General features: G+C 37.9%; 1 protein-coding gene across 3 annotated transcripts; it reads right to left on the bottom strand.

Annotated features, from left to right (window-relative positions):
• Positions 1-4,768: 4,768 nt before the first annotated feature.
• On the bottom strand, positions 4,769-27,328 carry xpnpep1 (X-prolyl aminopeptidase (aminopeptidase P) 1, soluble). Of its 3 annotated transcripts, none has more exons than XM_083974710.1 (20): positions 27,194-27,328; positions 14,234-14,364; positions 13,782-13,845; positions 13,067-13,171; positions 12,623-12,715; positions 12,230-12,373; positions 11,844-11,939; positions 10,932-11,013; positions 10,267-10,477; positions 9,496-9,585; positions 9,203-9,253; positions 8,836-8,894; positions 8,424-8,501; positions 8,245-8,316; positions 7,992-8,052; positions 7,773-7,842; positions 5,867-6,040; positions 5,619-5,695; positions 5,314-5,412; positions 4,769-5,035 (listed from the first exon to the last, which is right to left on the bottom strand). In XM_083974710.1, the coding sequence occupies exons 2-20, from the start codon at positions 14,348-14,350 to the stop codon at positions 4,916-4,918; spliced, it is 1,863 nt and encodes a 620-aa protein (XP_083830836.1). In that variant the 5' UTR covers positions 14,351-14,364; positions 27,194-27,328; the 3' UTR covers positions 4,769-4,915. The 3 variants fall into 3 exon arrangements, with proteins under 3 accessions (XP_083830836.1, XP_083830837.1, XP_083830835.1); XM_083974711.1 differs by lacking the exon at positions 27,194-27,328 and adding an exon at positions 26,526-27,187; XM_083974709.1 differs by lacking the exon at positions 27,194-27,328 and adding an exon at positions 26,309-26,499.

The raw sequence follows: 27,328 nt of genomic DNA, 5'->3' as shown, positions 1-27,328 counted from the left end.
ACCATCATGACAAAAGTTGTAATTTCCTCCACAGAATTAATATTTAAGTTCATGGTGAGACCGGATAACAATCAGCCTGGAATATTCCCATTCCCATTCCCATTCCCATGATAGCTGCTACAGACAGAGTTGGTTTATGCATACTGGTCTGCTCAAATAAACCATACCAACTTAATGCCACCCACATGCCCCGAAAATCAAAACAGCTTAAGTCCAGGATGGATGTGAAAGTTAAACAGACTTTAAAGACATTCAGGAGAGTAATAAACAGATAGTTCTGCCTCTGTGTCATGGTGTATTTCCTAATCAGTAGATCTCTCCCTCTTGATGATGGAGCTATGTGCTTCACTGGGTGATGTTGATAGGAGACTGTGGCACAGTCACACAGGTGAGGTCTGACACCTAGTGGAGGATACACTCGTTGCAGACCAATTCTTCTGTCTGTGACCAATAGAAAAGCTGTTTGCTGAGTTTATATTCAGGCTGTCGATTTCTTATAAACATGCCAAAAATAAAGTATACCAGTAGGCACAGACTGAAGAGAAAGTATATCAGTAAAAGAGAAGATGTAAGGAAGTAAACAGATAACAACTGACAGATTAGAAGCACTTAGAAATGAATTGAAAATTACATTTGTCATAATTTGGTTTACAGTAATAGTATTTGAGTTCATTTTGTGTCAAATATGGAATTATATGCAGTTCCTAATTCCAGCATACCTTTGGTGTTTCTTGTTTACTGTCCACACATGAACATGATTTCTAGTTTGTCTAGTAGTACAGCCTGTTACAGAATGTGACCACCTCTTTATGCCTGTCAGAAACTTATACTAAAGTGTTATATAATTTTATCCATATCACTCAGGTCTAATATTATGTTCATACACATCTAATATTCACAAATAGCTCTTCAGTTTGGGAAACATAGAACACGAATGTTACAGGTTAAGGTACTAAAATACTGATTATATTTTAGTTACAGTATAATCAATATTAATTCTTCTATGAACATCTGACAGTGAAAAACATAACTAAGATCAATTATGTTTGAGTATGGTTTTTATTTAAACTGTGGGATAAAAGCAGAACACCTGAGGCAAACCAACAACAACACAGGAACAAACTCCACATGCCAAAGACTGAGTTTTTTTTATCTGACCTTGATGTCATGTGGCTTTTTGACCAGTGCAGCACAAGTTGTATCAACCACTAACACTCATTAGAAAGATCAATCAATGGGATCCATCTTGAAGGAAATACATTTTCTTGGTTCTGGTTTTCTCGTACCAGTAAAAAACCTTTCCATGACACTCTCCACCCAATGAGATCCACAAACTAACTACAAGTAGATTTAGTCTTTATTCTCAGGAGCCTTGACTCTCAACTTGAAGGACTTGGTTGAAGCTTTCCAGACTGCTGAGAGAAACCTGGCAACTTTGGACTTTCATGGTGGGCTGAGGCTGACTAGTCAGACACATTAATGTTTGTAGCAGGTGCCAGATAAGACTGACAAAAAAAAAAAAAAAACACTTAGTAGCTTGACTTAAGAGACCATTATCTTTGATCTTTGGTATTTTTGTTCGAAACCAGAAAAAAGAGAGTACAGAAGACTGAATAAAAGAAATACATTAAAAAGAAATCCCATTAAAGTAAAAGAAACCTAATAGAAACAACCATTTACCTTCATTGCATGAAAGGAGCAGATCATTTATCATCAAAATATGATGATAGTGAATGTGGACATTGACATACTTCTCCTGGCGATAGGCTATCTATAGCTTACAGCACTTATTGTGACTCATCCTATATTGAGGGTTAACTTCACCCCCCAAAAAAGGTCACTCTCTACTCCACTTGTCAAACTGAAAAACAGAACCCCCTTTAATTAGAAGCTCAACTAATTGCATAATATCTCCCATGGTGCTGGTGGGTGAAGTGAGGCATAAGAAGAAAGCAGAATGCAGCCATTGTTGCCTTTTTTGCTGGCCTTGGTTCTAGTAGCTCTTTGGAAATATTGGATCTGGTCCTGGCTTCCTGATTCAGGGCAGTTGTTTCACTTTTCCCAAAACACACGAAACATCCAGTGAGAAAGACAGCGGGTTTAAAAATAAACCACAAAGTTGTGGCACATGGTTTTGTTCCACTTATTTCCTGTCTTTCTTTTCAATTCTTGGCTACTTCCTATAATGCTCTGGATAGATTTACGTCAATAAAATGCTCATTTGATTATCTTCAGGTGATCTGTAAGACATAAACATTTACAAGATGACACTGGCTACAATACAAACCTACATAACAGGGCACATGGTGCACTTGAAATGTAATGTGATTGCTGAAGGCAACAAAACTTCATAACTGATCTTTCATCTGTCTCACAGAACGCCGCTGATATAATGGAATATCGTTTACGCTGCTGTAAGAACAAATAGTTATGAAATACTGTATTTCAAAGTGTAACCTTGAAACTACCTCTGAATCCACCTGTTTCCTCTCACATATTTTCATTGCAAGCCGAGAGCATGGAAACTCTCTGTTTTGGGTCACCACTCAGAATATAAAAGGCCCAACATCTCCTTCCCCTCAGCGCCCCCCTTTCCTCCCAAAAAAGCAAGAAAAAAAAGCTGCACAGAATAATGAGCAGTAAACAAGCAGAGTAGGGGAGAGGGAGAGGGATGGGAGGTGGGGGGTGGGGGGCTTCCTACTCGAACCGAGGGCTGACAAAAGAGGGGGTGTCTCCACAGCAACTCAGTCAAGCTGTTTGGGTCACATGGCCCAACTTTCTATTGAAACCAGTGAGAAGAGGCTGGAGGCTCAGCCTTTAGTCCATGTTTTGGGATGCCAATGGCAGCAACATGAGTGCAGCCCAACAGGAGCGAGCAATGACAGCAGACAGCCTCCGTCTGAACGGGACCGCAGCCTTAGGCCTGCATGACGAGGAGGTGAACACAGCTCTGTTCGGTGCGTTCTGACACTTATGTTTCTCTTATTAGAATGTTTTACTTTCTTTTATTTCACAGCCAACAAAGGAGGAAACTTCTTCTTTAAACTCAATCCTCATGATCAAACTGTTCTCTGCTATAGAAGAGCAGCTCTTTGCACAAAAACGTTCCACACTTTGTAACATGTCATCCTCCAGTTTTATCTGAATTAATCATGTTTCGTTGGTTCTCTGAAGTGAAACTCTTGTCTTTTCTTCTACTCAGATGTTAAGGTGTTCAACATTGTCATGATTGCTCTGGCCTTGTGTGTCCTCACCATCACCAGCCTGTACTGCATCACTGTCTGCTACAGCCGCACCAGGTGAAGATCACATACCATAGTTTTGATACTTTAAGAATTAGCACAGCAAACTCTCGGTACAGATTCCTGGTGTGATGTTATGTGAGAAAGCTTTATCACACCCCGAGTACTGATTTATATACCTGAAGATTCAGAGAGAAACCTGTACTTTACTAGCGAGTGATTGAGCTAGTGGTTTTCAAGCTACTGTTAATTCAGAAAAAGGGTGCAGCAATGTGACATGACATTAGATCCATTAGTGCACCACTCAGTACCATCTCCTTCATCAGGCAGTCAAAGCGAGCCCACGTGTATGAGAGTGCAGTGACCCGAGGGGAGCCGGCGGACCCCGTGGCGGTCAAAGCAGTGAAGAGGTCGACCAGCTTCATCAACCCTCTGGCCTTTTTCAGGAAACCAGAGGCAGCCAAGGACAACTCCAGGATCTATTACATCTACAGCAACCCGCTGCCCATAGGAGTGAAGGAGGAGGAGGAGGAGGAGGAGGAGAAGAAGAAGAGGGGGATCCAAGTCCCACAGAGACCGGCGGAGCAAACTGCGCCGTCACTGCCCCTGTCGTTTCAAGAGTACGCCAGTGATCCAAACAGTGGCGTCATCCTGGACCCTCCCATATTTTACATGCAGCTTTAGGGGGAAGTGAGGACTCAGGGTGAAGGTGTAGGTGTAGGAGGAGGGGGGGGGGGCAGTTGAGATTGAAGCTCTGTGGCTGCATCTACTGTATCAAAGGTTAGACTGTGTGTAGGGCTTGTAGTTCATAGATCTGTGGAAACAGTGTTATAATGTCTTTAATGGGATCTAGAAGCTTTGTGAAGCCTGGGAAATGATGTCACAGTGACATCATTGGGCTTGTGTTAGGACTAGAAAAGCTAAATCAGCTGCTTTAGAAGCACGGGACTAAATTTCAAGATATTTAACCACAACTGCTGCATCTTTTCTGTTTTTTTTATTCAGTCTGTCTGGTGTATCCCTTTAAAACCCCCAATGAAACAGGTTCAGACTTTATCCAGAGGAGTTTGTAAAAGTATCTTTGAAGTCGCAGCTTTGATTTTGTGTGTGTGTGTGTGGGGGGGGTGAAAACATGTGGGTGGGCAGTTTTATTTTCACGGTAATTACCTGTGTTGGCATCACTGGACTGAGGAGCAATACTGTTCTCAGGCCCAGCTGGGCAGTGTAATACTTTCAGGTGGATGCAGGACTTCATTTGAAAGATTCTATAGTCAAGCCTGGTAACTTTGTATATACACTATAGCAAACAACATACTACAAAACTCGCTTTTAGTCATCTCTTTGAATAGTGTTTAAAGATATACTCTTGTGCGATCCAATTTTAATGTACTTCATGTATAAAGGCTATATACTTTCCATAGCACTGCAGTTTACAGAACCTAATTGGATAATCAGATCATCTCATCTGAGACACAGAACATTAGAGACGTACAAGTTTTTCATGATTTTCATTGATCTTTAATAAAACTGCTGATACGATGTGCTTTACAAAAAGAAGCAGAGTGGGAGACACAGAGAAAGATGAGAAAAATACAAACGATTATCACTGCAGAGAAATCGATCGTAAAAGTACTTCTTCCAAACGTGACTGGATTTGCAAAAACAGTCAGTCCTCAGACGATTGGCTCAGTCTCTCTGATCAGCCAATCCAGAGCCGCCTTCCTGCCCTGCCTCTCCAGCTCCGCCCCCACCACCTCCCGGCACTTCCTGTGGTACTCGTTCACCCAGTCCCGCTGCAGGACGGTGAAGAGAGAGTCAAACCGTCAACTGTGTTTAAGTAGCACGTTATGTACTAGAAATAGCTGCAGATGATATCGAACATTCAAAACAATTGTCTCTGATTTTAATATAGGTCATCTTAAGCTAATCTGTTCGCACTGATCCATCTGCTCCTGTTGTTGTTGTATTTCAAGTGTTCATCACATTGTCAATAAAATCTTTTTGAGATGAATTTGACATTTGAACAGAGTGAATTCTTCTCTGATGTAATATATTTGTGGATCCTACTCACCTCCTTCTGAGTGAGCAGCTCTGTGTTCATCATCTTGACTTGGATAGGGACCAGAGTGAGGGGCTCGAATGTCAGACTCCCTCTGTTTCTATAGTTGTACTGCACACACAAACACAGGTGAGAACAAATATAAGAACGTTCCTTATTAATTCATCGCAACTTATGTACAACTAATCAAGCACAGGACAGAACATTGTTCGATTATGAGTTAAATACGTTATCCATACTACTTGAATTTTATAGCATTGCAGTGTCAGTAGCACAGCACTCAGTTTCTGAGTTTTTCCTCTGGTTTAAAGTCTTACTTTGGGTTTAGCTGGTACAACAAGGACCACATTTTCCAGGCGAATGCCAAAAGATCCATCTTCATAGTATCCTGGCTCTATAAAAAGGCAAAAGAAATAAGATGTTGATTTAGAACAGGAAGAGCTTTCCACTTCCACATCAGTCATTCGGGATTATGAGAAATACCTTTGGCCACATGCTGTTGCTTTGAGTATAATGCATTGCTTTCACTGAGCCTTTAAAAAAACCCTGCCAAAACCTGGCGTACCGTCACTGACGATCATGCCGGCCTCCAGTGGTTCATCTGCGAAGGTCTTGTAGCTGATGCCGCAGGGCCCCTCGTGGACGTTGAGGAAGCAGCCCACACCGTGGCCGGTGCCATGGAGGTAGTCCAGTCCTGACTCCCACAGAGCTGCACGGGCAAATGAATCCAACAGGTGGCCTGGGGAGAGCACGGGGGATCAGCTAACAATCACACAAGTAAACCACAATAGCTTTGTTTTTCCATATTTTGAAGGTAACAAAATATTGAAATGTTGTTTGGCCTAAATATGATCCTGAAGTCCATGTGCTGGCCTTGTGCTGTTCTGATACTCTACCCACTGCATGCTGGAAAAGTGAAAATGAAATCATGAAAGTATTACCAAGTAATCTTTTATTCTCCATGTGATCAAACAGGGAGCTGCGATTTACCCTGTTCCCCTCCATCAGATGTAACGTATCAGAAACTATTCTACTATTCAGATTGTATTTAAAGGGACAACGAGGAGTTTTGGAAAAGCGAAGCGTTTTCACACTACAGTACATTTATGAGCCTCCGCGCACCGTGAAATTCTTTGACCGGCGCAAGACAGACTCATGTTTTCATTCATCAAGAATTAAAGTCAGAGGTTGGAAGACGATCAGATACCGTCGTAGTTACGACCATAAACGGCGATTCGGCGGCGTTATTCTCATGACTCGCCACGAAACCGAAAGTAAGGAAACGCTGGTCGGCTCGCCCAGCATTTCCGCCACCACTAATAATAACAAAATAATGATAGAGACAAAACGATATATTTATCGAAAATGGGCCCATTAACAAGTGTGGGTAGCGGAGATTCATCCACATTAAAGGGATAGTTCACCCAAAATTCAAATTTCACTCATTATCTACTCACCCTCATGTCAACTAAGAGCTGTGAGAATTTTCAGAGTCCTCCGTTCCTTCTCTGAGTTACGGGGGGGTCTGCGCAGCAGTATTTGTCCATATAATGGTTGTGAATGGACACCAGAGCTCTTCGTCCAAAAAGACACACCAAAAAACATCCAAATACCTCCATACTGCTCGTCTGTAATGTCCCTCTTGTATTGAAGCCCCGACATGAGAAATTGTTCCGCCGGTCAGTGCAAATCACGTGAGATTTGCACTTACACAGGCAGAGCAGTGAACTGAGACACTGGGAGCTTCCGCTACAAACAAGCTTAAAATATAGACTTATTTAATTTTTTTCGGAACAATTTCTCATGTCGGGGCTTCAATACAAGAGGGACATTACAGACGAGCACTATGGAGGTATTTGGATGTTTTTTGGTGTGTCTTTTTGGACGAAGAGCTCTGGTGTCCATTCACAACCATTATATGGACAAATACTGCTGCGCAGACCCCCCCGTAACTCAGAGAAGGAACGGAGGACTCTGAAAATTCTCACAGCTCTTAGTTGACATGAGGGTGAGTAGATAATGAGTGAAATTTGAATTTTGGGTGAACTATCCCTTTAATGTGAGACTTTTTTATAACCAAATAGAAACTCCTAGTTGTCCCTTTAACTACTTACCATGCCATGTTTTATCATGACTCTGCATTTCCAGTGACTAAAACTGGACTCGTGTGACTGCTGTGATTAAAGGGACAAGTTCCCCATTGGGGGAAGTATATTTGTTTGGGGTTTCCACAGGTGTCCACAGTGCCTCTCCAGTCACTGCATGACAGCACATTTCTGTCTGCACATGACAAGCTGCTGATTCACCACGGGGGATGCCTGCATTTATCTTCAACATGTTTACTGATGACTTGTTTTTGGTCTGAGACAGCAGATATTTACATTCAACACAAGATGTAAAACTGTGCTATTTAATACTGGTACAGAGTGTTCAGTGTGAGGTCAGCTTCATGTCAGAGTAGAGGGTTGTACCTTTTGTTCCATTGGGAAAAACAGCAGCACTGACAGCGATGTGTCCCTTCAGTACGTAGGTAAAGCATTCCTTAAGGAAAAAACAGAGATTACACTATGTTAAAATCAAAGAGGGATGAATTTAGTCAGTATATAATATATACTGTATATAATGACACTGCACTGGTTCTTCGTTAAATTGTATTTTACATGTTGAGAAGAGGAATAGCTCAGATTTACCTTCTCAAAAGCAGATGGTGTCCCAAAGTGCATGGTGCGTGTGACGTCTGTGGTTCCATCACTGCCAAAGACACAATAGAGATGCAGATGTATTTTTTTGTACTGCACCAAAAAACACAACTATTTCTATTGTCTGTGCTCTGCTCTTGGTGGCTGTCTAACTTTAGGCATATAAGTCATACTAATACAAGACATCAGTGGATGGTCGACATGTATTTGTTTATGTACTGTATGTATAAATGATCCTGTTTACACATATTGGGCTCCAGAGTCAATCAGGTAAACTTCATTCAAGCTGAGGGTTCTGTTGGTTTCAGGCAGCGGTCTAAAGGAAACAGAAAAAAGTCAGAGATAACAGATTATTTAATATTTTTTAGGAACAACAACAAAAGCGTATACTGTTACATTAAGTATTTTCTTTCGCCAGCTGACCTGTAATGTATGATCGCTCCATTTGCACCAACGCCGGAGATTGTGGGAAAACTGAGGCCAACAAAATCTTTCTGTTGACTGAAAGAGAAATATAGAAATAAAAAAGCAGCTCTCGCACAGGATGTCTTAGCAAACAAATGTTAGCACAGGCGGTGCACAAGGATAACACAAACAGTGTGACAATAAATAGACTGTTTTCGTTTTACAGCCTTCAATGGCTGTTTTGTCACTTCCATGTCCAGCAGAGGGCGCTGTAACTCCACAGTGGTCACTTGTGGCAAGATCGCACACAGCATCTTTCACACACAGCAGATCAAACAGAGAAGCTGAGGTGGAGGTTAAAACTGGATGAGCTGGTCAGCCAGATGATGACAGCCGTCACAGAAAAACAAGCAAATAAGTAAACGCATACCTGCGAAGTTCTTCAGCCTTGTCAGCAGCAGAAATCTCTGTCACTGTGCCTTTTGGAATCTATAAAACAGTAACCACAGTCATGCCAGAGGGTGTTACCAACGTTCAAATCAAAGCCGGAGCTACATCCGTCTCTGACACTCGCACAAGTACTGTATAAGTGACTTTAACTTTTGGGCTGTTACTGTATATTCTTTATTAGACTTAAAAACGGATGGGTTTTGGAGGATTGGTCAAAATATAGATTACTGTAACATGGTGAATGAAAATTGTGGTCAATAGGAACATACTCTTTTCAAATAGCCATTTCCTCAAAGAGTTAAATGACAGGACAGAGAGATTTGAACACAGGCAAATAAAGAAATTACCTCCTTTTCCAACCAAGCAAAGAGCTCACAAAGGGCAACTGCATCCTTGATCTGTTGGTTAAATTGCACAAGGTGGACACTCAGAATCGAACAGTTCACAAGAATGTCATAAACCAAGAATGATGGTACCTGCTTGCCAGTTTCGACTGTCAAGCAGTCGAGTCACTGTCGAAACTGTCAAGCAGGTACCATCATTCTTGGTTTCATAGTCTGAACACAAGAAAAAATATAACTAATGTCATAAACCAAATAAAAGATATGAACATGCAAATGTTGGACTCAAAGGTTCTTACATGGGCCATTTTCATGCCTTGAATCTCAGTGGCATTCTTCACAGCCTTAGCGAGGCAGAGTGGAGTGTAGGGAATTGGAGTCCTGTGAGCCTATAACCAATCAAGAGAAAATGTTTACAGTTTTGAAAGTAGCTGATTTCACCTTACATTTTCTTCAACATAGTAGAACAGTACATAGAGTAGTGCCTGCTGTCAAAGCCAACAGAGCAATTCTTTTTTTTTTCATTTAAAGGCCTCGGTGGTTCAGTACATTAGCTATTGACTGTTGTCACATGAGGAAACATCAGGGTTCAGTTGATTTTTTCTTCCTGGAAAGTGTGCGATAACTGATGTTCAGTTTTTCTGTTTGTTTGTTTGTTTTTCTTTTTTTAAATCTTTCACTGGGTGTGTCATGAGTGTGTGTGTACATGTACGTCTCAAACTGTGCCCTTACCATGCACTCGAGTCCACAACAAATTTCCCCTGAGAGACAATAAAGTTTATTCTATTCTATTCTATTCTATTCTATTCTATTCTATTCTATTCTATTCTATTCTATTCTATTCTAATACCAAAATACATCAGAATGTGTCTGCTTCAAGGATGTACACTACAATCTTGAAGAGAAAATGGTAATTCATAAAATTTTAGGTTGAGGCGTGATAGGAAGCAGTTTCTCATACTTATGAGAGCGAAGCCAAATTTATGAGTCGGGAAAAACAATCGAGAAATAATCAAGCTATTTTTTTTTTTATTATTGTCTAAAATGAACACAATAAATTAACTTCTCACCTTGGGAATGACCTGTGTGAGAGCAGTACTGGCTTTGTCACAGATCCACACTTTGTCCTTGGGGCCGAGTGCAGCGCCGACAGCCTGCAGCTCGGTGTAGACCGACTCGTAGGGGAAGGTCTGGATGCTCAGCTCGGGCTTGCTGGGAGAGTCCAGCTGCAGATGGGCTCTCAGAGCGGGATCAGAAAGGCGGTTTCGGTCCACAAAAAGCCTGCCAGGAAGAGGAAGCTCATCAGTGAGAAATAAGGTAGCAGAAATCTTTGATGGCTTTCATGTATGTCTAGGATTATATGTGCCTCAGTGTGTTAATACAATATTGCTCTTTTTCTATTTAAAAATGCATGACTGCAAAATTGGATGCTACTTTATTTGTGCAAAGTTAATATTTGTGAGATAAAAATCAAGGTTATGACCAATAGTATAGTTACAAATTTAAAAGTGACCATGTAAACAAAAAGGTCTTGAAAGTTCCTTAATAGCCAGGGGAAATATAAATAATAAGAAACATAAACATGTTGCTTTTGGTCAAAAAGCAGCACAACTTTATAGTATTTAATAAAAAGAACAAAAAACTGTCATTTCATTGTGAAGCCTGTCATTTAAAGCAGTAGTATTAAGGTAATTAATCATTTATTGAACAACTGTGCTGTGTTATATTCCATTACCTTAATGTGTTCATTCCCACAATGGTATACACAAAGAAAACTGGGTTGTACTCGATGTCGGCACCACGAAGGTTAAAAAGCCCTGAGAGAAGGAAATAATAATAAATAGTAATAAGCAACATTTTGATAACATGCAATAATCACAAAGAAAATGGAAATTTTATTCATGACGGAGACAGCGTCAGCAGCCACTTGATCTGTTGTGTTTTGAGTCATTGCCCTGTTCACATTTGCCAAATACTTATTTCTTGGGTCAAACCTCCATGCACACTGTTTGGTGTTAAATATCAGTGTTATTATTAGACTGTCACTCATCCTCTGTAGATTCCTGAGCAAATCCCCTTCACCCACTGATAATTCTACTTCATAACAATCAAAATCAGCATTACTCTAATTAACACAAGCTCTCAGACCAAACAATCAGACACAAGAGCTCATTAGGCACGGTGAACAAGGTGCTCAAACCGCTATCTAGAGGGACACCCGTGTATCCCTGGGTCCTTGGATCGTGATCATGTATCAAAACGGATTTACGTAACAGAAGTGACAGCAGGTACGGCTTCTGTTGGTTTTACACTAATAATAACTTAATAACAAATTATTCAAACTCTGAAAAATGTAGAGCTTCGAGTTTTTTATCTTGTGTTCACTTGGGCAGCAATGTTTGGCCTTGAGTTTACAGCTACACTGGACGTTCACACATGGCTCAGAGCTTAACAAACCACACCGTGGAGCCTTTACTGTGAAGAGTATCCCAAGAAAAAACACTGGGTTAAGTTTTCTTTTCTCCACTACACTTACATCACATCAGAACAAATACAATGTCATGCTTGTTGTCTGGCTCAATTAATAACAGCTTTCAGTCCCCTGAAGAGTTTAAAGGTTAGAATTGATGATGAAAATGAACCGTACAGGCGACCTCGTCCAGCGCCGTGGCAACGAACCAGCTGATCTTCCGCTCTGTCATCTTGGCTCGCAACGCGGTCACTTTATCTTGCCAAGACACACCTGCAGGTAGAGAACATCACTATGTTCTGTCAGTGAGTTTGTACAGTACTCCCCCAAAAACCTGTATCTCTAGTTGTAGTGAATTAAAGCCTTTGTTTTTTTCTTGATTGGAAACCAAAGAAAACAAAAGTACTAAAACTGAAAGGGTTGAACAGAAATAACAGAAACTAGCTCTGCCCACGCTCAGATATTTCAGGCCACTAAAAGTAATTTATAAGGATAAATAATAGGTAAAAAACAACCAATTTAGCATGTATGTAATCATGGTGTTGGGGCAGTGGGGCACTGACCGGTGTAGTCTAATCCCAGGGTGCGGAGCTGTGTGCTGGGTCTCTTTGGGCGGTCGGTCCAAACTGCATCGATCAGGTTATCCTGCACCGCCACCAGAGAGTGGCCTGCACTGGTCAGCGCCTTGGACATGTTCTTCCACTGGTCTAAAACACAACATCACAGGTTTTTAATCAAGATGTACAAACACCTATTAAAAACACAGACATTTAGTTGGCAACAAGAGAACTGATGCAGGTGACTAAAGTTTGGTTCCTTGATGCAGAAGATAAATTCCTTTTTAGAACATCTGATGATTTCTATTTTTATATTGCACATCTGATCGGTGTGATGCCTTTCTGATGACGCTGATTCCACTGTACTTGAGGAGGAAACGAAACGCTATGGTAGCTTACCGGCAGCGATAATCCAAGGATCGACCCCCACTTTAGAGTTCTCTGGCAGGATGCTGATCAGCCAGTCCTCCTGAGAGGGTGTCTCTTTCAGTCCTGTACATGATAATACAAAACATGTATGTCACACAGAGACGCAGTGTGAGCCTGGTTCATACAGTGCTAACATTTATTTTTGTCTACAGGCAGCACAAACATAATCTTGCTTGACAAAACTTTGAGACATTTGTTCCTCACTCTCAAATCACATTCTGATTTGCTGTGATTCATTACTTTGATTCCATTTCGATGCTGACGGCACTTGGCTTTATACAAAATCTGGATACGTAAATCTGCGATAACAGTGTGTGAACAAGGACTTGAAAATATGACCAAAGCATTTAAAAATAGAAGAAAAAAAAAAGAAAGAATATTATCTATAGACTTTTATCTATAGTGGGACATTACCCATCTTCATGAGGGTCCAGTTGTTGTCCATCTGCTGGCTGGCTTGGAGGAAGTATCGGCCGTCGGTCCACATTGCAGCATACTGCTCTGTGACGATGGCTGTACCTACACATCACAACACACAAAGCACCTTTGAAAATACCAGTCACAAACGCTTTGCTGAGTCCAGTTTGCATAGTGGAAGATCGTTAAAACCTGCAGAAAATTGGTATCAATTCTGAGGCGGTGACACACTAGCCTTTTACTGCCAGTTATAGAGTCAAGTGTGGTTTCATCAGTATCAGTTTTAACGAAGCAACATATTCAGTATGCTTCTCAAATTACAACAGTAAACTCCCTTTCTTAATCTCCTATTAAACTGATGTAACGTAAGAGTATCAGTTTGCATTGTGTTTTATTGCAGAAGTAGGCCATCTCCGTGGACATCATAACAACTATCGAGTCCTGTATTGTTTCGACTACAATGAATCTGAGATGAGATGGAGAGGAGGATCTGGGTGGCTTTCCCTGAATAGGTCACCATAACACAATAAAAGTTTGGATTTCTCTGCAGGTTTGTTTATCACACTTTTCTGGGTTTTATTCACAGTGGAAATTAGATCTTATCTTGGCCTCTGTTCCTCCCAACTCACATCTTTGGGTGACTCTTTTAATTGTAAAATTCCACTCATGTGCGTTTGCGTTGTTTGCCTTTATCCACTGGCACAAAACATACCTGCTGAGCCATTAAATCCACAGATGAATTCACGTCTGCAGTCACACGGTGCAATGTATTCACTCTGGGAGACAACGGGACAGAGGGAGAGAGAGAGAGAGAGAGGCAGAGATCAGCTTCATTAACAATCAGTGTAAAGAGTGCAATCAACCAGTCAGCCATTTTAAATGCCACCTGTGCTGCTCTTCTCACATCACGTCTTGTGCATGGAGAGGGAAAAGGGAGGAGTGGTGGGCAAAGGGCTACAATTAATTGCGAAGGTCAGACGAGTCGATCAGAAGTGAAACAACACACGTAGGAAGTGAGACAGACAGGAGCAGTGGATCCGACATGGTCGTGAATGTGTGAATATGTGTCTGTTAAAGGATTTCTCAATGATATGAACAGATATTACCTGGAATTGATGTATAGATGTAGAATGAAGCATGTTGTGTTCGTGTGTGTGGTCTTACCTGGTGGGCATCTCCAGAGGGGACGATGTAGGCCTGAATGGGCTCTGCGAAATATTTGCAATTCTTCATGGCCTGGCGAAGCTGCCTGAGCAGCTCTCCAGTGATCTTTGGAGACATGGCTGCGTCTGAATCTGGTGAAGGAATGACGACTTGCTTTGAAAATGACCATAAAGTTCGAATAGACGGAAGTTACTTGATACAAGGGCTTTACAAATGCTATAAAATGCAAGTTATTGAACCTCAGAAGTTAATATAAAAGCTGTCGAGCGCACACAGTATTACAGGTGGACATTTTATGATAGGAAAACAAGAGTTAGTCTTCAAAAAACACCAAAAAAACCACTGCAGTGAAGTTAGTTTGAAGTTGGATATTTGACAGACATTCGCTCACTCACTCGCTTCTCAATATATTAAAAATCCATATAAAATATAAGATGTGTTCAAATGCAATAAAAACAGGTGTGTCTCATAGAGGAGGCTTAGCCCTACCATCCTGTGTTGATTTTGAGCCAACAGGTCACATGACCTGGGAGTTATTGAGCTCTAATGCTCATATTTACAGTATAAAATAAATCAAAAATCCATATAAAATATTACATTTGTTTAAATGCAATAAAAACAGGTGTGTCTCATAGAGGAGGCTTAGCTCTACCATCCTGTGTTTATTTTGAGTCAACAGGTCACATGACCTGGGAGTTATTGAGCTCTAATGCTCATATTTACAGTATAAAATAAATCAAAAATCCATATAAAATATTACATTTGTTTAAATGCAATAAAAACAGGTGTGTGTCATAGAGGAGGCTTAGCCCTACCATCCTGTGTTGATTTTGAGCCAACAGGTCACATGACGTAGGAGTTATTGAGCTATAATGCGCATATTTACAGTATAAAATACATTAAAAATTCATATAAAATAGTAAATGTGTTTAAATGCAATAAAAACAGGTGTGTCTCATAGAGGAGGCTTAGCTCTACCATCCTGTGTTGATTTTGAGCCAACAGGTCACATGACCTGGGAGTTATTGAGCTATAATGCTCATATTTACTGTATAAAATATATAAAAAATTGATATAAAATAGTAAATGTGTTTAAATGCAATAAAAACAGGTGTGTCTCATAGAGGAGGCTTAGCTCTACCATCCTGTGTTGATTTTGAGCCAACAGGTCACATGACCTGGGAGTTATTGAGCTATAATGCTCATATTTACTGTATAAAATATATTAAAAATTCATATAAAATATTAAATGTGTTTAAATACAATAAAAACAGGTGCGTGTCATAGAGGAGGCTTAGCCCTACCATCCTGTGTTGATTTTGAGCCAACAGGTCACATGACCTAGGAGTTATTGAGCTATAATGCTCATATTTACTGTATAAAATATATAAATATTCATATAAAATAGTAAATGTGTTTAAATACAATAAAAACAGGTGTGTGTCATAGAGGAGGCTTAGCCCTACCATCCTGTGTTGATTTTGAGCCAACAGGTCACATGACCTGGGAGTTATTGAGCTATAATGCTCATATTTACTGTATAAAATATATAAAAAATTCATATAAAATAGTAAATGTGTTTAAATGCAATAAAAACAGGTGTGTCTCATAGAGGAGGCTTAGCTCTACCATCCTGTGTTGATTTTGAGCCAACAGGTCACATGACCTGGGAGTTATTGAGCTATAATGCTCATATTTACTGTATAAAATATATTAAAAATTCATATAAAATATTAAATGTGTTTAAATACAATAAAAACAGGTGTGTCTCATAGAGGAGGCTTAGCCCTACCATCCTGTGTTGATTTTGAGCCAACAGGTCACATGACCTGGGAGTTATTGAGCTCTAATGCTCATATTTACTGTATAAAATAAATCAAAAATCCATATAAAATATTACATTTGTTTAAATGCAATAAAAACAGGTGTGTGTCATAGAGGAGGCTTAGCCCTACCATCCTGTGTTGATTTTGAGCCAACAGGTCACATGACGTAGGAGTTATTGAGCTATAATGCGCATATTTACAGTATAAAATACATTAAAAATTCATATAAACTGGTAAATGTGTTTAAATGCAATAAAAACAGGTGTGTCTCATAGAGGAGGCTTAGCTCTACCATCCTGTGTTGATTTTGAGCCAACAGGTCACATGACCTGGGAGTTATTGAGCTATAATGCTCATATTTACTGTATAAAATATATAAAAAATTGATATAAAATAGTAAATGTGTTTAAATGCAATAAAAACAGGTGTGTCTCATAGAGGAGGCTTAGCTCTACCATCCTGTGTTGATTTTGAGCCAACAGGTCACATGACCTGGGAGTTATTGAGCTATAATGCTCATATTTACTGTATAAAATATATTAAAAATTCATATAAAATATTAAATGTGTTTAAATACAATAAAAACAGGTGTGTGTCATAGAGGAGGCTTAGCCCTACCATCCTGTGTTGATTTTGAGCCAACAGGTCACATGACCTAGGAGTTATTGAGCTATAATGCTCATATTTACTGTATAAAATATATAAATATTCATATAAAATAGTAAATGTGTTTAAATACAATAAAAACAGGTGTGTGTCATAGAGGAGGCTTAGCCCTACCATTCTGTGTTGATTTTGAGCCAACAGGTCACATGACCTGGGAGTTATTGAGCTATAATGCTCATATTTACTGTATAAAATATATAAAAAATTCATATAAAATAGTAAATGTGTTTAAATGCAATAAAAACAGGTGTGTCTCATAGAGGAGGCTTAGCTCTACCATCCTGTGTTGATTTTGAGCCAACAGGTCACATGACCTGGGAGTTATTGAGCTATAATGCTCATATTTACTGTATAAAATATATAAAAAATTCATATAAAATAGTAAATGTGTTTAAATGCAATAAAAACAGGTGTGTCTCATAGAGGAGGCTTAGCTCTACCATCCTGTGTTGATTTTGAGCCAACAGGTCACATGACCTGGGAGTTATTGAGCTATAATGCTCATATTTACTGTATAAAATATATTAAAAATTCATATAAAATATTAAATGTGTTTAAATACAATAAAAACAGGTGGGTCTCATAGAGGAGGCTTAACCCTACCATCCTGTGTTGATTTTGAGCCAACAGGTCACATGACCTGGGAGTTATTGAGCTCTAATGCTCATATTTACTGTATAAAATAAATCAAAAATCCATATAAAATATTAAATTTGTTTAAATGCAATAAAAACAGGTGTGTGTCATAGAGGAGGCTTAGCCCTACCATCCTGTGTTGATTTTGAGCCAACAGGTCACATGACGTAGGAGTTATTGAGCTATAATGCGCATATTTACAGTATAAAATACATTAAAAATTCATATAAAATAGTAAATGTGTTTAAATGCAATAAAAACAGGTGTGTCTCATAGAGGAGGCTTAGCTCTACCATCCTGTGTTGATTTTGAGCCAACAGGTCACATGACCTGGGAGTTATTGAGCTATAATGCTCATATTTACTGTATAAAATATATTAAAAATTCATATAAAATATTAAATGTGTTTAAATACAATAAAAACAGGTGTGTGTCATAGAGGAGGCTTAGCCCTACCATCCTGTGTTGATTTTGAGCCAACAGGTCACATGACCTAGGAGTTATTGAGCTATAATGCTCATATTTACTGTATAAAATATATAAATATTCATATAAAATAGTAAATGTGTTTAAATGCAATAAAAACAGGTGTGTCTCATAGAGGAGGCTTAGCTCTACCATCCTGTGTTGATTTTGAGCCAACAGGTCACATGACCTGGGAGTTATTGAGCTATAATGCTCATATTTACTGTATAAAATATATTAAAAATTCATATAAAATATTAAATGTGTTTAAATACAATAAAAACAGGTGTGTGTCATAGAGGAGGCTTAGCCCTACCATCCTGTGTTGATTTTGAGCCAACAGGTCACATGACCTAGGAGTTATTGAGCTATAATGCTCATATTTACTGTATAAAATATATAAATATTCATATAAAATAGTAAATGTGTTTAAATACAATAAAAACAGGTGTGTCTCATAGAGGAGGCTTAGCCCTACCATCCTGTGTTGATTTTGAGCCAACAGGTCACATGACCTGGGAGTTATTGAGCTATAATGCTCATATTTACTGTATAAAATATATAAAAAATTCATATAAAATAGTAAATGTGTTTAAATGCAATAAAAACAGGTGTGTCTCATAGAGGAGGCTTAGCTCTACCATCCTGTGTTGATTTTGAGCCAACAGGTCACATGACCTGGGAGTTATTGAGCTATAATGCTCATATTTACTGTATAAAATATATTAAAAATTCATATAAAATATTAAATGTGTTTAAATACAATAAAAACAGGTGTGTCTCATAGAGGAGGCTTAGCCCTACCATCCTGTGTTGATTTTGAGCCAACAGGTCACATGACCTAGGAGTTATTGAGCTATAATGCTCATATTTACTGTATAAAATATATAAAATATTCATATAAAATAGTAAATGTGTTTAAATGCAATAAAAACAGATGTGTGTCATAGAGGAGGGTTAGATCTACCATCCTGTGTTGATTTTGAGTCAACAGGTCACATGACCTGGGAGTTATTGAGCTATAATGCTCATATTTACAGTATAAGATACATTAGAAATTCATATAAAATAGTAAATGTGTTCAAATACAATAAAAACAGGTGTGTGTCATAGAGGAGGCTTAGCTCTACCATCCTGTGTTGATTTTGAGCCAACAGGTCACATGACCTGGGAGTTATTGAGCTCTAATGCTCATATTTACTGTATAAAATATATTAAAAATTCATATAAAATAGTAAATGTGTTTAAATGCAATAAAAACAGGTGTGTGTCATAGAGGAGGCTCACCTCTGCCATTCTGTGTTGATTTTGAGCCAACAGGTCACATGACCTGGGAGTTATTGAGCTCTAATGCTCATATTTACTGTATAAAATAAATCAAAAATCCATATAAAATATTACATTTGTTTAAATGCAATAAAAACAGGTATGTGTCATAGAGGAGGCTTAGCCCTACCATCCTGTGTTGATTTTGAGTCAACAGGTCACATGACCTGGGAGTTATTGAGCTCTAATGCTCATATTTACTGTATAAAATACATTAGAAAATTAATATAAAATATTAAATGTGTTTAAATGCAAAACAGGTGTGTCTCATAGAGGAGGCTTAGCTCTACCATCCTGTGTTGATTTTGAGCCAACAGGTCACATGACCTGGGAGTTATTGAGCTATAATGCTCATATTTACTGTATAAAATAAATCAAAAATCCATATAAAATATTACATTTGTTTAAATGCAATAAAAACAGGTGTGTCTCATAGAGGAGGCTCACCTCTACCATCCTGTGTTGATTTTGAGCCAACAGGTCACATGACCTAGGAGTTATTGAGCTATAATGCTCATATTTACTGTATAAAATATATAAAATATTCATATAAAATAGTAAATGTGTTTAAATGCAATAAAAACAGATGTGTGTCATAGAGGAGGGTTAGATCTACCATCCTGTGTTGATTTTGAGTCAACAGGTCACATGACCTGGGAGTTATTGAGCTATAATGCTCATATTTACAGTATAAGATACATTAGAAATTCATATAAAATAGTAAATGTGTTCAAATACAATAAAAACAGGTGTGTGTCATAGAGGAGGCTTAGCTCTACCATCCTGTGTTGATTTTGAGCCAACAGGTCACATGACCTGCGAGTTATTGAGCTCTAATGCTCATATTTACTGTATAAAATATATTAAAAATTCATATAAAATAGTAAATGTGTTTAAATGCAATAAAAACAGGTGTGTGTCATAGAGGAGGCTCACCTCTGCCATTCTGTGTTGATTTTGAGCCAACAGGTCACATGACCTGGGAGTTATTGAGCTCTAATGCTCATATTTACTGTATAAAATACATTAAAAATTCATATAAAATATTACATTCGTTTAAATGCAATAAAAACAGGTGTGTCTCATAGAGGAGGCTTAGCCCTACCATCCTGTGTTGATTTTGAGTCAACAGGTCACATGACCTGAGAGTTATTGAGCTATAATGCTCATATTTACTGTATAAAATAAATCAAAAATCCATATAAAATATTACATTTGTTTAAATGCAATAAAAACAGGTGTGTGTCATAGAGGAGGCTTAGCCCTACCATCCTGTGTTGATTTTGAGTCAACAGGTCACATGACCTGGGAGTTATTGAGCTATAATGCTCATATTTACAGTATAAGATACATAAAGAATTAATATAAAATATTACATTCGTTTAAATGCAATAAAAACAGGTGTGTCTCATAGAGGAGGCTTAGCTCTACCATCCTGTGTTGATTTTGAGCCAACAGGTCACATTCATTTTTTATATATTTTATATAGTAAATATGGGTGTTAGAGCTCAATAACTCCCAGGTCATGGGACCTGTTGGCTCAAAATCAACACAGGATGGTAGAGCTAAGCCTCCTCTATGAGACACACCTGTTTTTATTGCATTTAAACACATTTACTATTTTATATCAATTTTTTATATATTTTATACAGTAAATATGAGCATTATAGCTCAATAACTCCTAGGTCATGTGACCTGTTGGCTCAAAATCAACACAGGATGGTAGAGCTAAGCCTCCTCTATGACACACACCTGTTTTTATTGCATTTAAACAAATGTAATATTTTATATGGATTTTTGATTTATTTTATACAGTAAATATGAGCATTAGAGCTCAATAACTCCCAGGTCATGTGACCTGTTGGCTCAAAATCAACACAGGATGGTAGGGCTAAGCCTCCTCTATGAGACACACCTGTTTTTATTGCATTTAAACACATTTACTATTTTATATCAATTTTTTATATATTTTATACAGTAAATATGAGCATTATAGCTCAATAACTCCTAGGTCATGTGACCTGTTGGCTCAAAATCAACACAGGATGGTAGAGCTAAGCCTCCTCTATGACACACACCTGTTTTTATTGCATTTAAACAAATGTAATATTTTATATGGATTTTTGATTTATTTTATACAGTAAATATGAGCATTAGAGCTCAATAACTCCCAGGTCATGTGACCTGTTGGCTCAAAATCAACACAGGATGGTAGGGCTAAGCCTCCTCTATGAGACACACCTGTTTTTATTGTATTTAAACACATTTAATATTTTATATGAATTTTTAATATATTTTATACAGTAAATATGAGCATTATAGCTCAATAACTCCCAGGTCATGTGACCTGTTGGCTCAAAATCAACACAGGATGGTAGAGCTAAGCCTCCTCTATGAGACACACCTGTTTTTATTGCATTTAAACACATTTACTATTTTATATGAATTTTTTTATATATTTTATACAGTAAATATGAGCATTATAGCTCAATAACTCCCAGGTCATGTGACCTGTTGGCTCAAAATCAACACAGGATGGTAGGGCTAAGCCTCCTCTATGAGACACACCTGTTTTTATTGTATTTAAACACATTTACTATTTTATATGAATATTTATATATTTTATACAGTAAATATGAGCATTATAGCTCAATAACTCCTAGGTCATGTGACCTGTTGGCTCAAAATCAACACAGGATGGTAGGGCTAAGCCTCCTCTATGACACACACCTGTTTTTATTGTATTTAAACACATTTAATATTTTATATGAATTTTTAATATATTTTATACAGTAAATATGAGCATTAGAGCTCAATAACTCCCAGGTCATGTGACCTGTTGGCTCAAAATCAACACAGGATGGTAGGGCTAAGCCTCCTCTATGAGACACACCTGTTTTTATTGTATTTAAACACATTTAATATTTTATATGAATTTTTAATATATTTTATACAGTAAATATGAGCATTATAGCTCAATAACTCCCAGGTCATGTGACCTGTTGGCTCAAAATCAACACAGGATGGTAGAGCTAAGCCTCCTCTATGAGACACACCTGTTTTTATTGCATTTAAACACATTTACTATTTTATATGAATTTTTTTATATATTTTATACAGTAAATATGAGCATTATAGCTCAATAACTCCCAGGTCATGTGACCTGTTGGCTCAAAATCAACACAGGATGGTAGGGCTAAGCCTCCTCTATGACACACACCTGTTTTTATTGTATTTAAACACATTTAATATTTTATATGAATTTTTAATATATTTTATACAGTAAATATGAGCATTATAGCTCAATAACTCCCAGGTCATGTGACCTGTTGGCTCAAAATCAACACAGGATGGTAGAGCTAAGCCTCCTCTATGAGACACACCTGTTTTTATTGCATTTAAACACATTTACTATTTTATATGAATTTTTTATATATTTTATACAGTAAATATGAGCATTATAGCTCAATAACTCCCAGGTCATGTGACCTGTTGGCTCAAAATCAACACAGGATGGTAGGGCTAAGCCTCCTCTATGAGACACACCTGTTTTTATTGTATTTAAACACATTTACTATTTTATATGAATATTTATATATTTTATACAGTAAATATGAGCATTATAGCTCAATAACTCCTAGGTCATGTGACCTGTTGGCTCAAAATCAACACAGGATGGTAGGGCTAAGCCTCCTCTATGACACACACCTGTTTTTATTGTATTTAAACACATTTAATATTTTATATGAATTTTTAATATATTTTATACAGTAAATATGAGCATTATAGCTCAATAACTCCCAGGTCATGTGACCTGTTGGCTCAAAATCAACACAGGATGGTAGAGCTAAGCCTCCTCTATGAGACACACCTGTTTTTATTGCATTTAAACACATTTACTATTTTATATGAATATTTATATATTTTATACAGTAAATATGAGCATTATAGCTCAATAACTCCTAGGTCATGTGACCTGTTGGCTCAAAATCAACACAGGATGGTAGGGCTAAGCCTCCTCTATGACACACACCTGTTTTTATTGTATTTAAACACATTTAATATTTTATATGAATTTTTAATATATTTTATACAGTAAATATGAGCATTATAGCTCAATAACTCCCAGGTCATGTGACCTGTTGGCTCAAAATCAACACAGGATGGTAGAGCTAAGCCTCCTCTATGAGACACACCTGTTTTTATTGCATTTAAACACATTTACTATTTTATATGAATTTTTAATGTATTTTATACTGTAAATATGCGCATTATAGCTCAATAACTCCTACGTCATGTGACCTGTTGGCTCAAAATCAACACAGGATGGTAGGGCTAAGCCTCCTCTATGACACACACCTGTTTTTATTGCATTTAAACAAATGTAATATTTTATATGGATTTTTGATTTATTTTATACAGTAAATATGAGCATTAGAGCTCAATAACTCCCAGGTCATGTGACCTGTTGGCTCAAAATCAACACAGGATGGTAGGGCTAAGCCTCCTCTATGAGACACACCTGTTTTTATTGTATTTAAACACATTTAATATTTTATATGAATTTTTAATATATTTTATACAGTAAATATGAGCATTATAGCTCAATAACTCCCAGGTCATGTGACCTGTTGGCTCAAAATCAACACAGGATGGTAGAGCTAAGCCTCCTCTATGAGACACACCTGTTTTTATTGCATTTAAACACATTTACTATTTTATATGAATTTTTTATATATTTTATACAGTAAATATGAGCATTATAGCTCAATAACTCCCAGGTCATGTGACCTGTTGGCTCAAAATCAACACAGAATGGTAGGGCTAAGCCTCCTCTATGACACACACCTGTTTTTATTGTATTTAAACACATTTACTATTTTATATGAATATTTATATATTTTATACAGTAAATATGAGCATTATAGCTCAATAACTCCTCGGTCATGTGACCTGTTGGCTCAAAATCAACACAGGATGGTAGGGCTAAGCCTCCTCTATGACACACACCTGTTTTTATTGTATTTAAACACATTTAATATTTTATATGAATTTTTAATATATTTTATACAGTAAATATGAGCATTATAGCTCAATAACTCCCAGGTCATGTGACCTGTTGGCTCAAAATCAACACAGGATGGTAGAGCTAAGCCTCCTCTATGAGACACACCTGTTTTTATTGCATTTAAACACATTTACTATTTTATATCAATTTTTTATATATTTTATACAGTAAATATGAGCATTATAGCTCAATAACTCCCAGGTCATGTGACCTGTTGGCTCAAAATCAACACAGGATGGTAGAGCTAAGCCTCCTCTATGAGACACACCTGTTTTTATTGCATTTAAACACATTTACCAGTTTATATGAATTTTTAATGTATTTTATACTGTAAATATGCGCATTATAGCTCAATAACTCCTACGTCATGTGACCTGTTGGCTCAAAATCAACACAGGATGGTAGGGCTAAGCCTCCTCTATGACACACACCTGTTTTTATTGCATTTAAACAAATGTAATATTTTATATGGATTTTTGATTTATTTTATACAGTAAATATGAGCATTAGAGCTCAATAACTCCCAGGTCATGTGACCTGTTGGCTCAAAATCAACACAGGATGGTAGGGCTAAGCCTCCTCTATGAGACACACCTCCATTATTGTATTTAAACACATTTAATATTTTATATGAATTTTTAATATATTTTATACAGTAAATATGAGCATTATAGCTCAATAACTCCCAGGTCATGTGACCTGTTGGCTCAAAATCAACACAGGATGGTAGAGCTAAGCCTCCTCTATGAGACACACCTGTTTTTATTGCATTTAAACACATTTACTATTTTATATGAATTTTTTATATATTTTATACAGTAAATATGAGCATTATAGCTCAATAACTCCCAGGTCATGTGACCTGTTGGCTCAAAATCAACACAGGATGGTAGGGCTAAGCCTCCTCTATGACACACACCTGTTTTTATTGTATTTAAACACATTTACTATTTTATATGAATATTTATATATTTTATACAGTAAATATGAGCATTATAGCTCAATAACTCCTAGGTCATGTGACCTGTTGGCTCAAAATCAACACAGGATGGTAGGGCTAAGCCTCCTCTATGACACACACCTGTTTTTATTGTATTTAAACACATTTAATATTTTATATGAATTTTTAATATATTTTATACAGTAAATATGAGCATTATAGCTCAATAACTCCCAGGTCATGTGACCTGTTGGCTCAAAATCAACACAGGATGGTAGAGCTAAGCCTCCTCTATGAGACACACCTGTTTTTATTGCATTTAAACACATTTACTATTTTATATCAATTTTTTATATATTTTATACAGTAAATATGAGCATTATAGCTCAATAACTCCCAGGTCATGTGACCTGTTGGCTCAAAATCAACACAGGATGGTAGAGCTAAGCCTCCTCTATGAGACACACCTGTTTTTATTGCATTTAAACACATTTACTATTTTATATGAATTTTTAATGTATTTTATACTGTAAATATGCGCATTATAGCTCAATAACTCCTACGTCATGTGACCTGTTGGCTCAAAATCAACACAGGATGGTAGGGCTAAGCCTCCTCTATGACACACACCTGTTTTTATTGCATTTAAACAAATGTAATATTTTATATGGATTTTTGATTTATTTTATACTGTAAATATGAGCATTAGAGCTCAATAACTCCCAGGTCATGTGACCTGTTGACTCAAAATAAACACAGGATGGTAGAGCTAAGCCTCCTCTATGAGACACACCTGTTTTTATTGCATTTAAACAAATGTAATATTTTATATGGATTTTTGATTTATTTTATACTGTAAATATGAGCATTAGAGCTCAATAACTCCCAGGTCATGTGACCTGTTGGCTCAAAATCAACACAGGATGGTAGGGCTAAGCCTCCTCTATGAGACACACCTGTTTTTATTGCATTTGAACACATCTTATATTTTATATGGATTTTTAATATATTGAGAAGCGAGTGAGTGAGCGAATGTCTGTCAAATATCCAACTTCAAACTAACTTCACTGCAGTAAAAAAACCACCTTGATATTACCTCAGGCATTAACAGTTTTAAATCCACACTAATTATCCACAGATTACAGTACCTGACTTTTGAGAAGCCATGAAGACTTCAGGTGCCTGCAGCTGGACAGAGCCTGACTATTAACGTGGAGCTCAAAGTCACAGTCCACACCTGGATCTGTTACCAGCTGTAACATGCTGATTAAGCAACTGTCAAAGCAGCCAGGGTTAAATATTAAAGAGATACAATACAGTTGCATAATTGACCTATTTCCACCGCCATAACTTACTCACACGAACCTATGAAAACACTGCTGAGTGAGTGATGGATTCCCTGAGACAGTCCACTGGCTCTGAATGGCGTAGAATCGCCACATCAGCCGCAGATCGACCAATCACATTGCAGGGTTCCTCATCGGTGAACTCTCCTATTGGCTACAGGCCCCGCATGCGATTGTTGTTTACAAGTTGCTCTATAGATTGATTCAGTGGTATTTCAAGGTTTAAATAACCAGCTTAGCAAAGTAGCTACGACGAAACGGAACATTTTTTTTCTGGTGCTCTCGAAGGAAACTACATTTCTACACTGTTGCTTGTTGTTTTGAGTGGACTGGCGTTTTCTTTACTCGCACATCATTGTTGTCAACAGGCCACCAGTTATATAGCCCACCCACACAATAAGGAATTGATTCAAATGTGGCTCTGAATGAAGTGGTGGGTGGGTCGGTGTGGTGGCGCGAGGCTGGGATATTGATACAGTTGCTAAGCACCTCGCCCCTAAACGCCTTTCTGTCAGCTCTGCTAACAACAGACCGCTTCCCCTCGCCTCAACACAGACAACAACATCCCTGTGTGTGTGTGGCTCCTCGCTGCCTACAGACCAAAGCTCACCGACACGCTGCTCTGCTAGCTAACGTTCACGTTCAGCTCCACCCCAACACATGCAGCCCACGACGCTGAATACACACCCGGTGTTTCCGCCTCGGGAAAGTGATTCTCGGGTTTACAGAGAGAAAACGACGCGCTCCTTTACCAGCTCGGACCTTGTGTTAATTTACAAAACAGGAGGCTGCCATTTCGTTGTTGACGTTTGCGGTCACGTG

This window comes from Trachurus trachurus, assembly GCF_905171665.1.
Source record: "Trachurus trachurus genome assembly, chromosome: 1".
Classification (NCBI taxonomy): domain Eukaryota; kingdom Metazoa; phylum Chordata; class Actinopteri; order Carangiformes; family Carangidae; genus Trachurus; species Trachurus trachurus.
This window is presented reverse-complemented; position numbering and strand designations above follow the sequence as displayed.